Source organism: Giraffa tippelskirchi, chromosome 4 (genome assembly GCF_054371585.1).
Source record: "Giraffa tippelskirchi isolate mGirTip1 chromosome 4, T2T-mGirTip1v1.2.pri, whole genome shotgun sequence".
NCBI lineage: Eukaryota > Metazoa > Chordata > Mammalia > Artiodactyla > Giraffidae > Giraffa > Giraffa tippelskirchi.
In genome coordinates this window covers 7,416,152-7,437,061 of record NC_137278.1, presented here as the reverse complement: position 1 = coordinate 7,437,061, position 20,910 = coordinate 7,416,152, and the positions used below count along the sequence as shown (strand labels likewise).

At 57.9% G+C, this 20,910-nt stretch overlaps 2 protein-coding genes across 17 annotated transcripts in view; one reads left to right on the top strand and one right to left on the bottom strand.

Moving 5' to 3' along the window:
- Positions 1 to 2,084, top strand: part of NUP188 (nucleoporin 188) — a 45,321-nt gene extending 43,237 nt beyond the window's left edge. For 5 of the 6 annotated variants that reach the window (XM_081586846.1, XM_081586845.1, XM_081586844.1 and 2 more), the window contains 6 exons: positions 194 to 268; positions 350 to 580; positions 687 to 818; positions 1,046 to 1,119; positions 1,226 to 1,355; positions 1,474 to 2,084. In XM_081586846.1, the coding sequence (XP_081442972.1) occupies positions 194 to 268; positions 350 to 580; positions 687 to 818; positions 1,046 to 1,119; positions 1,226 to 1,355; positions 1,474 to 1,650 (819 nt within the window). In that variant the 3' untranslated portion in view covers positions 1,651 to 2,084. The remainder of the gene's footprint in view (positions 1 to 193; positions 269 to 349; positions 581 to 686; positions 819 to 1,045; positions 1,120 to 1,225; positions 1,356 to 1,473) is intronic. The other variant, XM_081586847.1, reaches the window with a different exon arrangement.
- Positions 2,085 to 2,851: 767 nt separating this feature from the next.
- SH3GLB2 (SH3 domain containing GRB2 like, endophilin B2) lies at positions 2,852 to 20,910 on the bottom strand. 11 transcript variants are annotated; one of them, XM_081586838.1, is made up of 13 exons: positions 20,723 to 20,910; positions 16,321 to 16,462; positions 15,266 to 15,394; positions 9,881 to 10,014; positions 9,515 to 9,607; positions 8,115 to 8,126; positions 7,301 to 7,363; positions 5,606 to 5,629; positions 4,972 to 5,061; positions 4,567 to 4,667; positions 4,294 to 4,308; positions 3,920 to 4,160; positions 2,852 to 3,620 (listed from the first exon to the last, which is right to left on the bottom strand). In XM_081586838.1, exons 1-13 carry the CDS (start codon positions 20,783 to 20,785, stop codon positions 3,513 to 3,515), a joined length of 1,215 nt encoding a protein of 404 aa, XP_081442964.1. In that variant the 5' UTR covers positions 20,786 to 20,910; the 3' UTR covers positions 2,852 to 3,512. The 11 variants fall into 11 exon arrangements, 10 of the variants coding, with proteins under 10 accessions (XP_081442964.1, XP_081442958.1, XP_081442959.1 ...); XR_014081319.1 differs by lacking the exons at positions 4,294 to 4,308; positions 8,115 to 8,126 and adding an exon at positions 6,068 to 6,217 and having other exon boundaries at positions 4,422 to 4,667; XM_081586832.1 differs by lacking the exons at positions 4,294 to 4,308; positions 8,115 to 8,126 and adding an exon at positions 6,068 to 6,217 and having other exon boundaries at positions 4,567 to 4,687; positions 4,917 to 5,061.

Below are 20,910 nucleotides of genomic sequence, written 5' to 3'. Positions count from 1 at the left end.
GTCCTGGCATCTGTTGACCCAAGAGTCTGGTTGAGCGTGCTTGGTGGCTGTGAGGTTTGGGGCTGGAGGACGCAGGGAGGTGCGGGGGACGCGGGAGAAGTGTATGGTTTCTGGTAGCGCCCCTCTGGGTGGTTCTGGTCAGCTGGCCGGGGCCGCCCCGCGGATCCCCCTCACCCTCCCCGGTTCACTGCAGGTGAACCTCGGCTACCTGTGCCAGGCCTGCACCTCCCTCCTACACAGCCGCAAGATGCTGCAGCACTACTTGCAGGTAACCCAGCCCCCGCCACGCCCTGCCCCGGGTGGCCTCGCCCCAGCTCCTCCGTGCTCCAGCTCTCTGTCCCCCCGCCAGAACAAAAATGGGGAGGGCATCCCCTCAGCCGTCGCCCCCCGAGCTCAGCGGCCACCCACAGCTGCCCCGGCTGCCCCCTCCTGCTCCTCCAAGCAGCCCGCTCCGGACACAGAGGCCTCAGAGCAGCGGGCCTTGCGCACCGTCCAGTACGGCCTCCTGAGGATCCTCAGCAGGACCCTGGCCGCCCTGCGCCGCTTCACCCCCGACGTCTGCCAGGTCCTGCTGGATCAGGTACCCCGCCCCACACCCCCATCCTCCATGGAGCCATTGGGGCTCCGCTCTGCGCCCAGAGGTGCCTGGGGATCTTGCCCTCCATCAGTCTTGTCTTGCTTTGCAGTCCCTGGACCTTGCTGAGTACAGCTTCCTGTTTGCCCTGAGCTTCACCACTCCCACTTTTGACTCTGAAGGGGCCCCGTCCTTCGGGACTCTTCTGGCCACCGTGAATGTGGCCCTGAACATGCTTGGAGAGGTAAGTCGGGTATTGTCTGGCCCCTCACCCCAAGCCTTCCCCCCAGCTTTCCACTGCCTAACCACGGCCTTGGGCCTGTGTATCCAGCCTGAGCTGACCTGTAAGAGCTAGTGAGAGCTAACGAGTAACTGATAAAATTGCCTAGCGGAGGTCCTGTGAAATGGGAAGGTCTCAGTGAGTTGGAGTTGTTACTACATTTTTTTTAACCCCCGTTTCTCTTCCTCCAGCTGGACAAGAAAAAGGAGCCTCTCACCCAGGCTGTGGGGCTCAGCACACAAGCGGAAGGGACCAGAACTCTGAAGTGAGAAGGCCCTCCTGGACCTTGGTTGGGGGCTGGGGTGATCTTGGGCTGGCTCTCCTGGATCCGCCGCTTCATGCACACGGCCCACATCCGCCCCCTGCTCCAGGTCGCTCCTGATGTTCACCATGGAGAACTGCTTCTACCTGCTCATCTCCCAGGCGATGCGTTACCTTCGGGACCCGGCCGTGCACCCCCGGGACAAGCAGCGGATGAAGCAGGAGCTCAGCTCAGAGTTGGTAGGAGGAGTGGAGGGCCCTGCCTGTCGGGGGGACCCAGGGGTCCCGGCCCCCCACTGCCTGGGGCCACCCTGAGAGGGGGGCCACAGGGCCTCATTGGGTGCTTTTTCTCTTGCAGAGCACTCTACTCTCCAGCCTCTCCCGCTACTTCCGCCGGGGAGCCCCCAGTTCCCCTGCTGCTGGCGTCCTTCCCTCGCCTCAGGGCAAGTCCACCTCTCTCTCCAAGGTCAGCCCTGAGAGTCAGGAGCCGCTGATCCAGCTGGTGCAGGCCTTTGTCCGACACGTGCAAAGATAGGGCACCGGCCCACTGCCGCCTACACTCTGCACCAGCCTGTACGGCACACCTGGGGAGCAGGGGTACTGCTGGCAGACGGCCTCTCCGGACCCGAGAGCAGCTCATCACCCTCCCGAGTCACCACGACTCCAGCCACTGCCCCGGCGTTATTTTTGTAACAGATCAAGAGGTCAGCAGCAGGGGTGGGGAGCCGTTGAGTCTGCTCCGCTCACCGTCTCACGTTCAAAATGCCCCTAAAGAGGTGTATTCCTTTCCTTCAAGCATTCCCCACAGCACTTGTCCCTGGCTAGGGGAGAGGCGGGGAGCCAATGTCACTTGCAGCCAGGAGGCTGTGTTCACGGGTTTGAGAATCTGTTTTTCCACACTCTGTTCTTGCAGTTTTTGGTAATACTGTGGTCTATTTATACAAATATTAAAATACTGTTTATACACAACTGCGTGGGTATACCTTCCGAGCCCAAGGACTAACCAGCTCTCAGAGCATTGCTCTGCCTCCCTTGGCCAGGGGCCCAGAGTGGAGGGGGGCTACTGGGTGGACACTCGGGTCTTCCTTCTACCCAGGTCTTGGCCCCCACCCCTCACCTCCATTTACCAGCTGCCTGAGTTGATCACTGGGTTAGAGCCTTTCCTGAAGCCCCGGGTGGGGTGGCCTCTGGCCTCCTTGGGACCTAATCAGAGAGTTCTGGGCCCAGCTGCAAGCCTCAATCTAAAACCTGGCTTGTGGACCAAAGCTATCACTTGGGAAGTTTCGGGAAGTAGACTAACCTGGGCTACAGTCCCTGCGTGGCCACTTGCCAGTTATGGAACCTCGAGGAGGTGACTGATTTTTTTTCCCTCTTCTGTGAGGACAACACGAGAATACGTGTGAACGTGCTGTACTCAATGCCGGGTCCCTGGGAAGCCCTGTCAGCTGTCAGTTACTCAAGAGTAAACCCTCATGCACATTTTACAGTCCACTCTGCCCCAGTTCAGGCAAGTTTTTCTCAGGAATAAAACATCAATGACGCAGCTGCAGCAGACCCACATTCCCTTCCTTGGGAGCAGCACGGGCGCCCTGGGAGGGAGGAGGGGACTACGGCCGGCGCTGCTGCTTCTGTGCATCACTTCCTCCCCCAGAAGGTGGGCACGGTGCAGCAGTGTGCCGTCTCCTCTTCCCCTTCCCGCCTGGGGGGCCCACGGCGCGACTGGAGCCCAGGCAACATGCACACGAAGGATGGTTTATTATTGGTCACTGGCTAGAGAGCAAGCAGACAGGCAGAGTAAAAAGATCCGTTAAAAAGTGAGTGTGGAGAGTGCAGGCGGCAGCCACCAGACTTGGCTGGAGCGATAGGGCTGGGAGGGGAGGGCTAGCACCCGGGAGCTGCCGCTCTGGCCAGGCTCCCCTCCGCTGCAGCGCATCCTGCGGGACGGCACCCCTGTCCCCAGCCTGCCACAGACCTGCTTGCCTGCCTGCCTTGCCCCCTTTGCTGCTTTTGGCAACTAAAAGGCAGGTGCGCTGTCTCACCAAGGGTGCGCCCCAGGGCGTCCTCAGCCCGTCTTGCACTGACCCCCCCACGGGCCGGGGCGCCAAGTGCAGCTGCTGCAGCCAGGCCCACCCTCCTGAGCAGGAGCCGGGAGGGCTGGGGGCTCAGGGACGCAGGCAGGGGTGGGGGGCTCCAGAACCAGGTCAGAAGCAGGCTGGGGGAGGAGCCGGGATCATTCAGCCTCTGGGGCCCCTCGCAGCTGAACGGTCAAGGGGCAGGATGGGGATGGGGTGAGCCTCCCCACGCTGAGCAGCTGGGTCACCAACAGACAAGAGGCAGGGCTGCACCCATTCCCCCTGCCCAGGCCAGAGTGGGCAGGGCCTGGGGGAGGGGGCCTGCTCAGCTGAGCAGTTCCAAGTAGGTGACAGGGACCTTGCCCTTCTTGTTGCCTCTCTCGCCAATGAGCCAGTCGGGGTCCATGCCAGGCAGGCTGTAGACAGTGATGAGCTGAAGAGAATGACAGAGGAGGAGGGTCACGCCCCTGCTACGCGGGGCCCCTGTGCCTACAGTGGCGGGCGCCCTCTCCTCAGCTGCTCTATGGAGACAGATCAGAGAGCCTGCCTCCTCAAAGCTGGAGCCGCCTCTGTCCCCTGCGGCCAGTCCCAGCTCTCCCCCCACCCCCCAGACCCCTCAGAGGCGGGGAGCCCATGATGCAGGGTCCTCAGACCCCAAGCCCCCAGCTCCGGTCCCCTGACCCCCTAAGCCAGCCTGTCCCCCCACCCCGTCCCTGTGGCATCCAGGCCCACCTCGTCAGCCAGCAGGGCCAGCTCGCTGCTGTCGGCTGCCTCGTAGTCATAGAGAACCCGGGCTTTCCGGGTTCCGCTGGCTGGTGGGGCCACCTCCTCCAGGCGGAGAGCGGCCTCCCCTGGTGGGGCCAGGTCAGCCACGGAGGGCCCCATGGGCATCGTGGCTGCAGCGGTGGTGGGCGAGGTACTGCTGAGGGGTGGGGAGGCGGGCTCGGTGGTGCCCACGAAGGTGCCTGGGAATCTGGAGAGGAGAGTAGGGGGAAGGGGCCATCTTAGCAGCCGGGAGCTACCCTCTTGTGGGGGGCGGTCCCACGTGCCCCACAAAACACCAGTCAGGCCCATGGCCGCGGAGGCAAGGCCACCTCGCTACTTACATGGCTCCCTGGGAGCTGGTGGCGTGAAGAAGGAAACAAGGGGAAGTGAGACGCCCCTGCCGTCCCCGCCACCCCCTACCCCACCCCAGAAGCCGCGCCCGAGGTCCATGAGGCCAGCCACCCTTCACTTTCCTTCTGATGGGGTGCCAGGGCCCAGAGGCGGGGCTGATGCCCCACCACGGTCAGCAGCCCTCCACCCTGCCCTGGGCATCAGTGGGGCTTTCTGAGCTCGGGGGAGCTGGGGGCTGGGAGCCAGGGGCCCCCGGTGGGCACCTGCCCAGCTGCTTCTGGAGGTCCAGCATGTGGCGGTAGCACTGGGCATAGTATGTGGTCTGAGACTCGATGAACTCATGGAGGCAGCGAAGGTGGTTAACCTGCAAGGAAGAGGTGGTGGCTGACAGGGTACCCGCGGGCAGACGAAGCAGCCCTCTCCCCACCCTACACTCTGCAGACCCCGGCTCGGCGTCCGGCATTTTCTGCCCAGGCCTCTTGCTCCCTGGGGTGGGAGGGGGCCATACCCCCTGCTTTGGGACCTTAAGGATCGTGGGCTCGAGTGCCCCCTGTTCCACCCAGGTTCACCAGCTGCCTCAACGTGAACTTAAAAGAGTCGTGGTGTCAGACACATGGGTGGCAAAGAAGACTTGGGACGATAGGAGGAGGAAACGGGACAGGACTCACGTGGGTGCTACTGATCCCCTCCAGCAGGAGCCGGGTCACTTCTGCCTGCCGGTCAAACTCCGTCTGGGCCACTCGGAGCTCCTGCTCAGCCTGGGAAGGCCCGGGGATGAGCACGAGGGCAAAAATGGCCCCCAGCCGCCCTCCCACCAGCCTCCTCCCGCCCCCGGAGCCACCTGGGAGCGGTCTTCCCTTCCCTTCTGTGGCAGATGGACTTCCCCAACCCTCCCCCCCACCCTGGGATGCAGACATGGGGCAGGGGTTCACCTCTCACCCCTGACTTCTGGCTTGGGGCCCTGACCCCCTGGAGGAGCCTTAGCCCGGCTTGGGACCCCCCCAGAGGAGGCCAGTTGCTGGGTGGGCAGACAGAGCCTCGAGTGCCCTCCTTGGCCTTTCATGCTCACACATTTGTCCATCTGAGGCCACCACCCAGCAGGGACAAATTCAACCAACAGTTGCTTTGGCCTCCGGAGGGCCTATGGTGTGCTGTGTGGCAGAAGGGAAGTGACCGCCCCTTACCATGGCCCCAGCGGCTGCAGGGCAGAGCTCAGAACTAGACGCAGACCTGCCCCCAATGACAGCAGGCGAGACTGGACTCCCGTTCCCCACCCTGTTTCTTCCCTGAGCCCCGACTCACCTTGTCCACCTCATCATTCCAGAGCTGCGGAGACCACAACAGGACCGGTCAGCAGGGGAGGGAAGGGGCAGCGGTCAGCAGGGGAGGGGAAGGGAGGTGGGGGACGGCTGTACCCCAGAGCCCGGGCCCCTGCCCCAGCTCCCGAGACCCCCCAACCTCTTCCCACCCCCCACGCTTCCCAATGTCCTCCCCACAACCCCACCAGGAGCTGAGGCTGGGGGGAGGCCTGGTGTGAGAGGGAGGAGGGGCTCTGACGTCACAGTCCATCCAGTCCCACATGCCACATGCGGGGAGGGGGGACAGCCAGCTGGGAAGTCCTGCTTGGGTTTCTCCTACAGGCAAGCCCCCAGGCTCGGACTGGGGTCTCCAGGGAGACCGAGCGTCCCCCACCCCACCCTGACGCTCTGCTGAGGCTGCTGGGCTGGGAGGCAGGACCGTGTGACCCTAGACCAGTCACTGAACCTTTCCGTCCTTCGGCAGAGAAAGGCAGCCTCGTGCCAGAGTCACACTGGGGTTCAAAGGCACAAGAAAAAAACAGGGCCGTCTCCACCCTCCTGGATAGTCCTCCTTCCACTCGGCCCAGGAAGGGGGGCGGCAAGTGTCCTCCAGAGTCTAAAGAAGAAAGACCCCCCTCCCCCCACCACGGCTTAGGAGACCCGTTCCTCTGGCCCGCTGCTACCCTAACACGGGGTCTGGGGGGGCAGAGAGCAAAAACCAGGCCAGCCCGGCTGGGACGGAGGCGTCCCCACCCCAGCGCCGTTCGGCAAATCGCACAACACGTGAAGCGACCTCCACGTGGACACACGTGGGCGAGCCAGCCACAGGGGGCCAGGGGCCTACACTGTGGTTAACGCCCCCAGGGGACAAGGGACCCCACACACACATGGCAACATGCTTATGACAGATGGAGAGGAGCCGGCGGGGGGGCGGTGCGGGAGGATGTCACCCACGGGGAAAGGAGGGACAGAGGCAGAGAAAGGCCCAGCACTGGTTTCGACAGGCATGACGGGACAGGTGGCGTCTGCCTATTTCCCCAACTAAACAGTAAACACCAAGATCTCAACAAGCTGTAGGAAAAAAAGATACCAGACGTTCAAAGTCCTCCTGACCCCGCCCCGCCCAGCCCACCCTCTCGGAGTCCCAGTCCCGCCAGCCCACCCATCCACCGCTGCCCTCTTGCTCAGCTTCGGAGGGGCCAGCTTGGGACACGCCTGTTCCCCCACTTCGGGGGGGGGTCTCGGCCGCGGGCTGCTCTTCCCCCCCAGGTCTGCCTTCCCATGTGGCCCTGCTCGGTCTCAGGGCCTCCGGGCGCCTCCCCGACACCTAGCTGATGTGCTCTGGTGGCCGCTGGACGGACAGCACCGTCCTCGAGTCCTGTCCAGGGGTCTGTGACCTCCTGGCAGGCCAGGCTGGGACCTCCTCGCTCTCCTCTGGGCGCAGGGGGGGCCTGGCTCTCAGGGGTGGGTGCTGAGTGGGGGTGGGCGGACTCTCGGGCCCCCTGGAGTCCACCAGGCTGCGCGAGGCAGCGGGCCAGGCTCACCTTCAGCGTTGGACAGGGAGGGGCGAGGGCACAGGGCACAGGCAGCCCCTGCCTGACCCTCTGCCTCCTGTTCTCCTCGACTGGCATCAGGCCCCAGGTGTGGGGTGGGGGGAGAGGGAGGAGGGAGCCAGGGCGGGGTGGGCGGGGGCGCTTACCGCGGAGGCGCTGGCCGAGAGAATGTAATTACGCGGTCTAGTCTCCTGAAAGTCAGGCACCGTCTGGTGGGAACAGAGTTCACGGGGGAGGGGGGAGTCACGCAGGGCAGGGGCCAGGCCGGGAGGCCGCCCTAGAGGCTCCCCCAGGGAGATGCCAGGAGCCCCCCACTCACCGACCCCACGGACAGGAGGCTACGGACAGATAACAGTACGGACCCCCCACACCAACCACCTGCCCAGGAGGCCGGCTGAGTGAGGGTCTCGGAGGGTCGGGACAAAGACCAAGAGGGTGGGCACGCTGGGGAGGCCGGGAGAGCAGATGCCAACGAGGGGACAGCCCTGAACCTCGGGCAGGATGCAGACCCGTCCAGCCCCGGCAGTCCTCAGGCCCCTCTTCCCCAGGCCAGCCTCGTCTCACTCAGAGGCCCCAGTTAGACCCACCGTTCTCCAAGCACAGCCCGCCCCCACCCCGCCTGGCTCGCTCCATCCACACCTCTGCACACACCCCATCTCTCCTTCCTGCAGCAAGGACCGGGCCCCTCCCCCACCACGAGGATGGACAGATGGATGCATGGATGGACAGAGTGACAGGCGGTCAACATTTGCAAAAAGCTGACTTAACAGGCTCCAACGCCTGGCGTCCCCCCAGACCAGAGGCTACACGTGGTGGAGGCCCCGGTGGGGAGACCAGCTGCTTGCAAAAGGCCTGGAGGATTGCCCTCCCCGGCCCAGCTGGCCCAGCCCGGCCCTGTGGAGCCCGAGGCCGAGGTGGGCAAACCAGAAGCGGCACAGCACGTGGGACAGGTATACTCACATCTCCCTCACACTGAGCCAAGTTACCCAAAGCAGAACGGAAAGGAACAAAAACAAAGAGTTAGTGAGTCCACAGCGCAGGCGGGAGCAGGCCCCCCGGGGACGCACAAGCCCGCCCTCCGGAAGGAGTCCTGACCGGAGTGTGGGTGCTGAGGGGTAGGAGGTGGAGGGGGGGCTGCCCTGCTGGGCTGGAGCCCGCTGGGATGCTGTACCTGGGCTGCCAGGGCCCAGCTCGGGAGGGGGCGTCCTGCTAAAAGCCAAACATGCGAAGCTGGTCTGGGCCAACAAACCGGACAGGAGGTTGTGCCGCTCCAGTGATGGAGTGCTCCCCGGCCTGGCTGACGGAGGAAGGCCTGTGCTGGCTAAGGGGCTCCAGAGAGCTGCCCAGCCCTGAGGGGCGGGGAGCCTGTTCCGTCCAGGGGGGCTCTGGCAGCCACAGCTCATCCTACCCAAGCCCAACCCGACACTGGTAGCTGAAGCCCTGCCTCCGGTCTGGACTCTACACACCTGGACGAGGTGCCACGGCTCTTGCCAGGGGCACCACCCAGGCTCCGCAGCCCCAGGGGGCCACACAGAGGGAGGGGCATGCGAGGAGGGCCGGGGGCTGTAACTGACTCTCGGGCAGCGGGGGCGGGGGGGGCCTGGCCTTCCCTGGCCCAGGGCCCGGCAGGCACAGACGCCAGCGTCCCTGGTGTGGCCCGGACCTGACCTGGGGAGTTCCCACCCCAGGGCGGGAGGTGGCCTTGCAGCCCCTGCACCCCGAGCAGCCGAGGACCCTGGGGCCCAGCTCTCCCAAACCCTGGCCTAGCCCTGGTCACCGTGTCCCACGCTGCCACCCATTGGCCTGGCTGAGCAGAAGGGGAGCCGAAATAGCCCCAGGTCCATCCAGCAACGTGGGGCTCCCTGAAGGGCCCCGAGACCCGCCCCTGGGCAGGTGAGCAGCCCAGCTCTGGGGCCTCCACACCACCGCAGTGGAGCCTGAGGACGGGGCGCCCAGGGAACAGTGCTGGAGCAGCGGAGACGGGGGGCGGTTAGTAGCAGAGCCATGCCCGGGCAGACCCGGGAACAGAGCTGAGCATCCAGGGAGGGCAGGGCAGGGGCATGCAAGAAGCCAACAGGTTGTCTGTCTGGGGAGGCTGCGGGCTGTCCTGAGCTCAGGTGAGGGCGCTGCGAGTCTACCCACCCATCCCCTCAACCCAATGTCTGTCCGGGGACCCAGAGCTCTGGGTCAGCAGGGTTCCGTCGGGAGTGGGAGCAGACGGGCGTGAGCTGACGTGGTCTGCCCCCAGCAGCGCCCCCCCAGCCAGGCTTCTCCAGGCAGGGACGGGGAGGGAGGTCATGCCAAACACCACGAGCCTCCACCCCGAGCCTCCACCCGCTCTGGTTCAGCAGGACACCTACCGTGGCTTTGGCTTCGGCAGCCTTGGCCTTCTTGAGCCGCGCTTTGGAGGCATCCAGGTCCAGACGCCGGTTCTGCAGGAGCCGCCTCTCCTTCTGTTGCGGGGTGGGGTGGGGGGAGTCAGGGACGTGAGCCCCACGGCTGCCATGGGAGACCCCTGGCCCTAGCGGGACCAGCCCACAAGACCATCCGGTCAAGATAGGGAAACTGAGGCCCAGACGGGCAAGGTCAAACACTCCAGGCCACTCGGTCCACAAGATCCACGTCTGGGGAGGCCCTAAGGGCTGCGGGGTCCCGGGCTGGGTTCCATGGCTCCAAGGAGAGGGTGGCCAGGGTCACCAGGAGGCATGCAGCCCCAGGCCCCTCACCGAAATCGTCTTCCAGTCCCCTTCCAGGAAGTTGCGCAGAGGCGTGAGGAAGTTGATGGAGGCCATGTGGATGAAATCTCTCTCAGCCGCTCCCAGGCGCTTTTCCGCTTCTGCCACCTTGATCAGCGTCTTCCCTGAGAAGCAGAGTCAGGGGTGAGGAGGCAGGCTGAGCTCCAGCCACTCTGGCTCCCAGCCACTCTGGCTCCCAGGAGGGAGGAGAGAGCTCCAAGAGAGATGTTCTGAGAGGCAAGAGCAGAAACGGCTGGCATGGGAAAATGGGAGAAAATCTGTATATCCACATACCCATTGACCAATAAATACTGGGACACCCCCAAACCAGAACACTTCACAGCCATTAGAAAGAAGGGGGGTGGGGGTCACAAAGAGTCGGACACGACTGAGCAACTGAACTTAACTGAACAGTAATCAAAGTTGTATGGTATTGGTAAATAAATCAGACATATGGATCAGTGGAACAGAACAGAGAGCCCAGAAATATATACACATGCCTATGATCAGGTGACAGGCTTTGAGTGAGTCCAGCTCAGTCCTGGCTCTACTCTTTTGTAGCCACGTGACCTCTGCAAGTTGCTTCAGCCCTCTGGTTAGAGTTTCCACTTCTAAATGAAGGTAATAGTATCTTCCTCATAAGACTGATGTAAAGATTAATGAGTTAATTCACACAAAGCATTATGGCCCTTAGAATGGGTTAATTCATATAGAACATGGACACAAAGAGATCAGTAACGATGAATCTTAATGCTGGTAGCTATCTAAAACAAACCCATCAGTCATATATCCAAATAGACAATGGAATGCCTTTAACTGGAATCTATTTTAATGTTCAAATTCAGAATATTACCTAGCAATAAATAAATCTTCATACATTATCAGAAAAAAAAAAAAGAAAGAAGGGGGGTGGGACTTTCAGAATAACAGAGGGAGGAACTCAGCAAATCCTCCTCCCAGAAAGGACACAGGAACTTGCCTGGGGGTCCAGTGGCTAAGACTCCGCACTTCCACTGCGGCAAGCATAGGTTTGATCCCTGGTTGGGGAACTAAGATCTCGTATGCTATGCAGTATGGCAAAAAACAAAAACTTACCTATTTATCTATCTCCTTCAAAAACAAAACAAAACTGGACACAGTGGTCAAAAACAGTCATTTCTGGACCCTGGAAACTGACCACAGGCAAGTAACAAATTGAGAAGCATTTACTCCAGAACTACAGGACCTTGGTAAGAACCATGGAGATGGTGGCTTTTTAGCCTGGGCATGCTGCCCTCTCTCCAAGCTCTGTGGTGTGCCCCTCTATCAGGGTGGGGTAAGCCCTGAAGCTGCTGGAGGGGGCGGACTTGATTTTGGCTGGAACACAATAAAACTCACAAGACATGGTCACAAACAGTAATGATCTCAATGGCAAATAATCAGGAAAGGCCAATATCACAGCTAACATGAAGCTGGAGGACTGGCTGGAATAAGCAGCAGGCCTGCCAGAAATTTAACAGGAGATCTGGGAAATGAGATAGTCACAGTGAGCCTTGATAAACTCCAGACAGCTCTGGTGGTCTGGATGGCTGTGCCTGTGTGTAGCATGCATGGGAGAGACAGGCGAGAACCCCAGCTATCAGCTCATTCTTGGCTCGTGGGAGGCTTTGCACATTCACGAAGTAAAAGCTGGGCACATGCATAAACTGCTTGAATGTGAGTGTATTCCCAGCCCACTCAAAAATTCATCAGCAAAGCCTTAATGGTGCAAGACATCTAAGCACAACTTCTGATTAATCATTAGCTGACCACCAACATATGCTGACCTAGAAGCAACCCTTAGGAAGCTAGGCTTAAAAGTAAAAAGAATACGTAGAAAAATAAGCAGAGGCATCGGTAGCTGCATACAGCAAATAACACAGACTCTAAACAATTAGCTCAGGCAAGTCCCTAAAGAATAGCACTAATAACCCAAGAAGAATTATAAGACATGCAAAGAAATAGGAAAGTACAGTCAATATACAGGGAAAGAAAAGCAATCAACAGACACTATCTCCGAGGAGGCCCAGATATTAGATTTAGCAGACCAAGACTTCTAAGAAGCTATTACAAATAAGTAAAAAACAAAAAACAACCAAAACCCTAATGGCAGGGAGGGACAAATTCCGGTATAGGATTAAACTACTGTATATGAAATAGATAAGCAACAGCACATACCATATAGCACAGGGAATCACAGCCATTTCTTTGTAATAACCTATAATGGAATATAATCTGCAAAAATACTCAATCACTACACCATATACCAGAAACAAACACATATTAAAATCAACTATACTTCAGTTAAAAAATTTAAAAAACGATGTTTAAAGATTTAAGATCAATACAACATTGTAAAGCAATTACCTCCAATTAAAAATTTTAAAAAAAGATTTAAGGAAAGTACGATGACAATGACTTCTCAAAGAAGAAGTGTCAATAAAGAGATTAAAATTATAAAAAGAGAAGTGAAAACTCTCGAGTTGAAAAGCTTAACAACTGATATGAAAAATAAAAATCACTAGAAGGCTTCAATAGCAGATTTGAACTGACTTCTTATCAGACACAAGGGACGTCAGATAGTGAGAGAATATACTCAAAGCGATGAAAGGAAAAAACTCTCATCCAAGAATTCTAAACACAGCAAAACTGCCATCCAAAAGTGAACATGAAGACATTCCCAGTTAGACAAAGGCAAAAAGAATTCATTGCTGGCAGACCTGCCACAGAAGAAATACTTCACGTACAAGTGAAATGACACCAGAGGGTAAGGTGAATCCACAAAGAAATACAAGGCACCAGTAAAGGTGACTACACAGACACACATAAAAGACAAAAAAAATGCTTTTTGTCTTTTCTTAACTGATTTAAAAGACAACTGCACAAAACAATAATTATAAAACTGTATTGTTGAGAAATAGTATGTATGACAATATGAGCACAGAGGAAGAGGGAGGGAAGGGAGTTGCCCTACAGCAAAGTTTCTATATTTTACCGGAATTCAGTTAGCATTACTCTGAATTAGACTGTGTTAAGTTAACATGCATGTTGTGATTCAAATTTTAAAACCACTAAGAAAAAACTTTTAAGTTAAAAAAAAAAAAGCAGCAAAGAAACTAGAATGTTACACCAGAACATTCTAACTCAAGAGAAGTCAGTAAAAGAGGGTCGAACAAAAAAGACCCGAGACACAGGGAGAACAGTAACAAAACAGCAATCCAGATCTGCAAACAGCTCTTGAGGCTTAACATCACCAAAACAAACAACCCAGTGAAAAATGGGCAGAAGGTCTAAACAGACACATCGATTAAGACATACAGATGGCCAAAAGGCACATGAAAAGATGTTCAACATAATTGAACATTGCTAATTATTCAGTTCAGTTCAGTCGCTCAGTCGTGTCCGACTCTTTGCGACCCCATGAATCGCAGCACACCAGGCCTCCCTGTCCATCACCAACTCCCTGAGTCCACCCAAACCCATGTTCATCGAGTCGGTGATGCCATCCAACCATCTCATCCTCTGTCGTCCCCTTCTCCTCCTGCCCCCAATCCTTCCCAGCATTAGGGTCTTTTCCAATGAGTCAACTCTTCGCATGAGGTGGCCAAAGTATTGGGAGTTTCAGCTTCAACATCAGTCCTTCCAATGAACATGCAGGACTGATCTCCTTTAGGATGGACTGGTTGGATGTTCTTGCAGTCCAAGGGACTCTCAAGAGTCTTCTCCAACACCACAGTTCAAAAGCATCAATTCTTTGGTGCTCAGCTTTCTTCACCATCCAAATCTCATATCCATACATGACTACTGGAAAAACCATAGCCTTGACTAGACAGACCTTTGTTGGCAAAGTAATGTCTCTGCTTTTCAATACACTATCTAGGTTGGTCATAACCTTCCTTCCAAGGAGTAAGCATCTTTTAATTTCATGGCTGCAATCACCATCAGCAGTGATTTTGGAGCCCAAAAAAATAAAGTCTGGCACTGTTTCCACTGTTTCCCCATCTACTTCCCATGAAGTGATGGGACCAGATGCCATAATCTTAGTTTTCTGAATGTTGAGCTTTTGTTAATGTTAAGCCAACTTTTTCACTCTCCTCTTTCACTTTCATCAATAGGCTCTTTAGTTCTTCTTCGCTTTCTGCCATAAGGATGGTGTCATCTGCATATCTGAGGTTATTGATATTTCTCCCGGCAATCTTGATTCCAGCTTGTGTTTCTTCCAGCCCAGCGTTTCTCATGATGTACTCTGCGTAAAAGTTAAATAAGCAGGGTGACAATATACAGTACTCCTTTTCTTATTTGGAACCAGTCTGTTGTTCCATGTCCAGTTCTAACTGTTGCTTCCTGACCTGCATACAGGTTTCTCAAGAGACAGGTCAGATGAGAAATGCAAATCAAAACTACAATGAGGTATCACCTCACACCAGTCAGAATGGCCATCATCAAAAAGTCTGCCAATGATAAAAGTCTACCAATAATAAATGCTGGAGAAGGTGTGGAAAAAAAGGGACCCTCCCACACTGCTGGTGGGAATGTAAATTGGTACAGCCACTCTGGAGGACAGTATGGAGGCTCCTTTAGAAAGTAAAAACAGAGCTACAATATGATCCTGTAGTCCCACTCCTGCGGATATATATACCTGGAGAAAATCGTAATTGGAAAAGCTACATGCACCCCAATGTTCATCATGGCACTATTCACAATAGCCAAGACATGGAAGCAACCTAAATGTCCGTCAACAGACAAATGGATAAAAAAGGTGTGGTAAATATATACAATGGAACATTAGTCAGCCATAAAAACAAGAATGAAATAATGCCATTTGTTGCAACATGGATGAACCCAGAGACTGTCATACTGGAGAGAGAAAGACAATACATAAATTATACCTCAATAAAACTTAAATAAAAAACAAAGATTCAAGTGGCTCTTTAAGTGCCTCTGTGAACAGGTAACCTGTAAAACAATACCAAGTTTAAAAATCAGGTTGCAGAATTGCACACATAAGATAATATGATCACATTAACAAATGCACACAAACCAAAAGTGGGTAAAGGAGGCTCCTTTTGTTTTTGGCTGTGCCATGTGGTATGCAGGATATTAATTCCCTGACTAGGGATTGAACCCAGGCCCACTGCACTGAAGTGTGGAGTCTTAGCCACTGGACCACCAGGGAAGTCCCAGGAGGCTTCTATTTTTCAGTCTGTTTTCACCTCTGTTGATTGAGGTATTTGCAAGTAGAATGAATCTGGGCATCACATGTGTAAATACAAGACCAGAGAAGGGAAGGAAAGAAGGGAGGGAGGGAGGTTAGGGCCAGAGACTGTGGCCCCGCCCCGGCCATGGGGACCAGCTCACCGTAGGGGGTGGTGGGCCCCAGCTCACTGGCCGCCTCTGCCATGTACTGCGCCAGCAGCTCCCCGTTGGTGACCCGCGAGGGCACCTTCCTGTCCAGCTTCTCGTACAGGAACTCCTCCACTCGAGCGCCTGTGGGAGACAGCAGCCAAAGCCACAGGGCTCTTCCAGAGGAGCCCAAGGCCAGTCCAGGACCGGCCCACAGGGGCACCCAGCCCGGTGACTTCCAGGACATTCTCCTGCTGATGCCCCATCCTGTGAGACCCGCCTGAGGTCACACAGCTGCAGTGACGGGCCTTCCACTCCTCCCTCCTTAGAATATGGACTTACAGAGCGTGACACATGGGTGGTGCTAGTGGTGAAGAACCCGCCTGCCAGTGCAGGAGACCTAAGAACCATGGGTTCGATCCCTGGGTCGGGAAGATCCCCTGGAGGAGGGCATGGCAACCCACTCCAGGATTCTTGCCTGGAGAATCCCATGGACAGAGGAGCCTGGAGGGATACAGTCCATGGGGTCGCAAAGAGTCGGACACGACTGAGCGACTTAGCATGTGTGTACGCACCACACTCGTGAACAGCGCTCTGGCTGGACCCAGAAAGCTCTGAGCACACTGCCTCAGCTAAGAGCAGACATACAGGCAGACACGTCTCCGGACCCCAGGGCAGGTTCCCCTGCAGCTGCGGGGGCCTGCTCTGTGCTCTCGTGTGACCCTGGATGAGCCTTCTTCACCCCTGAGCCTCGCTGCCTGCTCCCCAGTGATTGGTCTCCCGTTTCTCCTGCCTCTTCTCCCAGTGACTTTTTAGTTTCCAGGCATCTCTTCAACGCCTCTGTGCAAAACTTGCATTTCCACGACCCAGAGAGTGAGTGCATTGTGGAGCCCAACACTGAGACTGGCTGTTCTTAATGGGGACCACCCCCCTTCCGCTGCCACCGACAGCAGCGTTGAGCCCCACGAGTCTAACCCAAGTCCCGCCTGCCGCCCAGGCACGGCCTCAGCAGCTGGGCCCCTGCCCACGGCGCCCCGCCCCTTGCCCAGGGCCGGCCCGTGTCCACTCACTGGGGTTGGGCTGCAGCAGCACCTCTGTCTGCCTCAAGATCTTCTCGGTCCAGTTCTTGGTGCTGTCCGCCCGGGCCAGGAGGCTCTCAAAGTGGGCGTCAAGCTCGGTCTTCTCCGCCTGGCCAAATTTCTCCTCTGTGAACTGTGGGTGGGGCGGGGCGGGGCGGGGGGAGCACCCAGGGGTGGAAGACTCAGCAGGGGGAGGGGAGGACCAGCCCTGCCCCACCCATCTACCCCTCCCACCTGGCTGGAACGCAGGTCCTAAGGTCCAGGAACCAGTCTACCCCATCCGCTCTGGGACCCTGATCAAACTGCAACCCTGCCCTGGGCCTCAGCTTGCTCCTCTGTGACATGGGATGGTTGGGCCAGAGTTGGCAGATCTCGGTTTGTTTCGGAAATCCAATGAAAGATACAGACACCCCCTGCCCCCTCAATGCACACCTGTACAAAATCAAACACAACTTCGAGTGTAAGGAAGGCTGGGAGCCCATCACTGAGGGTCCTCCCAGCCTGACTCTGGAGGAAAGCACTTGGTAACGGCGCTCAGGGAACAGAAGGGGCACAGAGCAAGGTCTGGGGTGACCAGCGGGCGCCGGGGCAGCTGGGAGCCCCGGGGAAGGGGATCCCGGGGGAGGAAGTGGGAAGAACCCAGGTTCCAGAACCAGAGAGACATGATTCAAGTCTCAGTTCTGATGAGCAGTGTGACCTGGGGCAAGTGGCTTTGCCTCTCTGAGCATCAGTTTCCTAAGCTGAAAATGGGAATAATAAGGAATAGCATCTCCCTCGTAGGTTGTGAGAAGGAAATAAAAAAGATGTGAGTAAGATATGAAGGCCAGGGTCTGACAGGGAGTTCTGTGCCCAGTGTAAGGGCTGATGCTGTAAAGACCTGATGGGAAGAAAAGAGGGGTGGGGTGGAGGATGGCCTCCGCCGCCTGGCATGGTACATGGGGAGCAGCGCCAAGTCATCCAAGCCAACTGCTGGGCACGCCCAGGCCCAGGAAGCTCGGCAGCCCCGCCCCAAGGCCAGGGTGGGACCAGGATGTCACAGGGTCCTCTTTCTGAGCTGGCTGGAACCATGGGGGCCACGTAGGAAAAGCCAGAAACCAGCCCAGGTCCTGGCCCTTTTGATCTCAAAGGCCCTGTCCAGCCGTGGTGGGTGGTGGTCAGAGATAAACCGCACAGGAGCGAGATCAGCTCTGACAACAACAGACACTGCTGACCCGGCACTCAGCACGGGCAAGTTTCCCATTTCACAGAATGTGCCACTGAGGCCGGGCAAGAGGCAGGCTGCGCTGGAGTCAGGGTCGTCACAGGCTGGGGGTTTGGAGGCCCTTCCCAGATGACCTGGCAGCCCTGAGTCACCCAGAGGCCAAGGACAGCTCCAGCTGCAAGGAGCGGGAGGCCCCACCGACTGCAGGCTTCTCCAGCTCAGCAGCCATCAATTATGCATGGGGGCTTGGGTTTCTCTCTGCAGGGCCAGGTGGGCCGGCGTCAGAGCCTGCAGCTCCCCGCCCGGAAGCCAGCTACTCTTGCTCTCCTGACTCTTCTTCCTCACTTTCCACAAACTGGGGCCTCCCAGAGCCAGGCCCTGAACAGGCCTGCCCTTACCCAGCCTCTTCGGGGGTCGGGGTGGCGCTAGCCCCATTTTCCAGATGAGAAAAACTGAGGCTCAGAGGCAAAGTCACCTCTCTGGTCCTCAGTTTCCACCGGGGGGATGGGGATACCAGGAACCATCTCACAGAATACTCAGGAGGTGCTTAGTTCTGTGGTCAGCACACAGCACAGGCCTGATAAATGTCAACTGGTGTCAATGTCATCACCATCATCAATAAAAGATCTGCAGGTCCCTCCTCGGCTCCCAGGAGCCACCTAGGGACGTCCTTACCCCGATAGGACCAGCCGCTCTGATTCTGGTGACGGTGTCACGCTCAGTATCTCCTCCTCTTCTTGCCACGGTTATGGGCAGCACTTCCCGCCGGGCCACCTGGCCACCTGTCCCTCACACTACACATCCACCCACGTTCAAAGTCCTACCAGGTTTTTCCAACATCCTGGGCATCCCTCCCACGTCCACTGTTGCCTGCCCGGCTCAGATGAAAACAATGCTACAGCCTCCCTGGCTTTTATTATCATCACTCCTACCTCCACTCCTAGTAATACAGTCAGTACTACTGACAGCATTGGTACTAGCACTTCCACTGCCCACTCCACCCCCAGTGGCATCTTACCCAAATATGCTTTAGCTGTTCCTGCCTGGGTGCCCTTCGCTGAGCTGCTCCCATCACCGGGATCAACTCTGCAAACCCTTCCTGCTGTTCAAGGCACAGTTTGGGGACTGAGAAGCCACCTTAGGATCACCCGTGCAAAAGGGATCCTCACTCTGGCTTCTTCTCCCAGGTCCCATTCCTTATGGGGTGGGGATGAGATGAGGCTCTTTCAAAGTGCCCCTGGTACCTGGAGGGGCTGAGCACTTGCCCAGCATGTCCTTCCACCTGGCAAGGTGGCACCCACGCAGAGCTGCCCACACATTGATAATAAACCACCCTCCGTCCCTTCTGGCTGACTCCTATCCCAGGGCCAACTGGCCTCGGGGGGGTCCCCCGAGTGGGCTCTCCGGCCCAGGTCACATTTCAAGCCCCTCTCTCTTCGGGCCGCCACCTGGCCCCATCCCTGCCAAGAGAAAGGGCCAGGCTTCAGAGGCTCATGACTGCAGAGTCCAAGGCTGCTCCCTGCAAGATGGCAGCAGCAGGGGGTGGGCGGCTGGAGCCAGAGAAAGCCTCTATTTATAAAGCTCCCAGCTCCCTCCTCCGCCCTGGAGGCGGGGGGCCAGGGCGCTGGCTCCCACGCCAGTATGGGCGACCCAGTGGGCCTGCCCCCACCAGGCCACGGGGCCCAAGCCTCCCCACGCCCCAGGCTCTGCAGACGTGGCCAGATCTGATCGGGTGCTAAGGCCCCACAGTAGCCAGAAACTGGCAGATCAGGTTCTTCCCAGATGTGGGAGATAAAGTGGTTGCCATACCAACACGGGGAGGAGGGCCGAACTCCCCACCTTCTGGATAGACTGGGGCTGGCCAAGGAGCTCCAGGCTGTAGGCATCCCCACTAAGGCTGGGGTCACCGGTAGGGCTGAGAACCCAGGGCCTCAAACCCTCTCTGGGGCACCCATCCTCAACAGGATGCTGCGCTTTCTAGTAAACATGGGCACGTGGGCTTCCAAGAGACGGTCTGGGGCTGGGCTCCTCCAGAGAACCAACTGCCACAAGGACAAACAACAGGATCTGTTCCCAGGGCGCTGTGACTGGGCCAAGCCCCAAGCCTGCGGCCACCCTTGGAGGCAGACTTGGTGCCACTCCTGATGGACAGAAGGGGACATGGAGGCTCCCAGAGAAGTGACTGGCCCAAGGTCACAGGCGGCACGGGTGCAATACTAAGCACATTACACCAACAGTGACTTGCCTTTAGTGAGCACGTTCATGTGGAGTGCCAGGGACACTCACACCATGCTGGGAGGGAGGGATTGCTAAGGCCATCTTCAAAAGACTGAAAAACTGAGGCCCAGAGAGGTGAAGCCCCCGCCCTCCTCAAAGTCACAAGAGGGGGCATCCATGACCACAGCTGATGCCCGGTCTTCACCGATAAGCTGCTTCAGTTTCTCTCCTTTCCTCCACATGGATAGGACTTGTTCTAATCCCAGTGTCACCCAGCGTACAGCTCCCCAAGGAGGGCACGCAGCCAGATCCCAGCCCTCTCCCCATTCCCCTGGGGCTGGGGAAGTAAGAGCAAACAGGCCTGCCATGGAGCAGAAAGGAAATAATAACCCCAGCCCTCCTGGCTTCCGGACTGACTATCCAAGCGTGTCAAAGGGACCTGAGGGAATCAGTTCCAACAGCCCATTGCACAGGTGTGGAGACTGAGGCTCAGAAAAGGGCTCAGGGGCCCGGGGGGCACGAGTCCTTGGGCCTGGAACTCAGGCCTCCAAACACCGGCCGGGAGTCAGAGTCACTGCTGGCCACGGGCAGGGTGGCAGAAGCCGCCTGGGGCCCTTTGCCCTTCCCCATCAGAGCCCCCACCCGGGCGGGGCGGGCACCAGAGCAGTGGGATAACTCGGCCCCGGCAGGTCGCAACGGGGGAGGCTGACACCTCCCGCCCAAGCAGCGGGGCCGAGGCAGGCCTAGCTCGCTCCCCGGCCCTCGGGCCACGCAGAAAGTAGTACAGGGCAGTGCAGCCGGCCGCCCCGGGGCTCCTTCTCTCGACTGGGCAGCGCAGAAGAGGAGGAAGGCTGGTGGGGGGCTAGGGTGACCCGGGAAGGAGCGGTGGCCGCAAGGGCCTTGTCCCGAGGCCCCGGGCTCTGCTGCAGGGGTGCCCGCCGGCCGCGCGGGGCCCAGGGCGCACGGCCTCCTCACCTGCACGGCCCGGGTGAAGAAGATGCCCGCGTCCGACGCCAGCTTCTTCATGTTGAAGTCCATGGCGCTCCGCACGGCCGGCGCGTCCGGCCCGAGCGCCGCCCGGCAGCCCCCTGCCCGCGACCGCTGGCCCTCACCGCGCCCACCTGCTGCCGAGGCTCCGGCTCCTCAGGCGCCCGCCCGTCCCT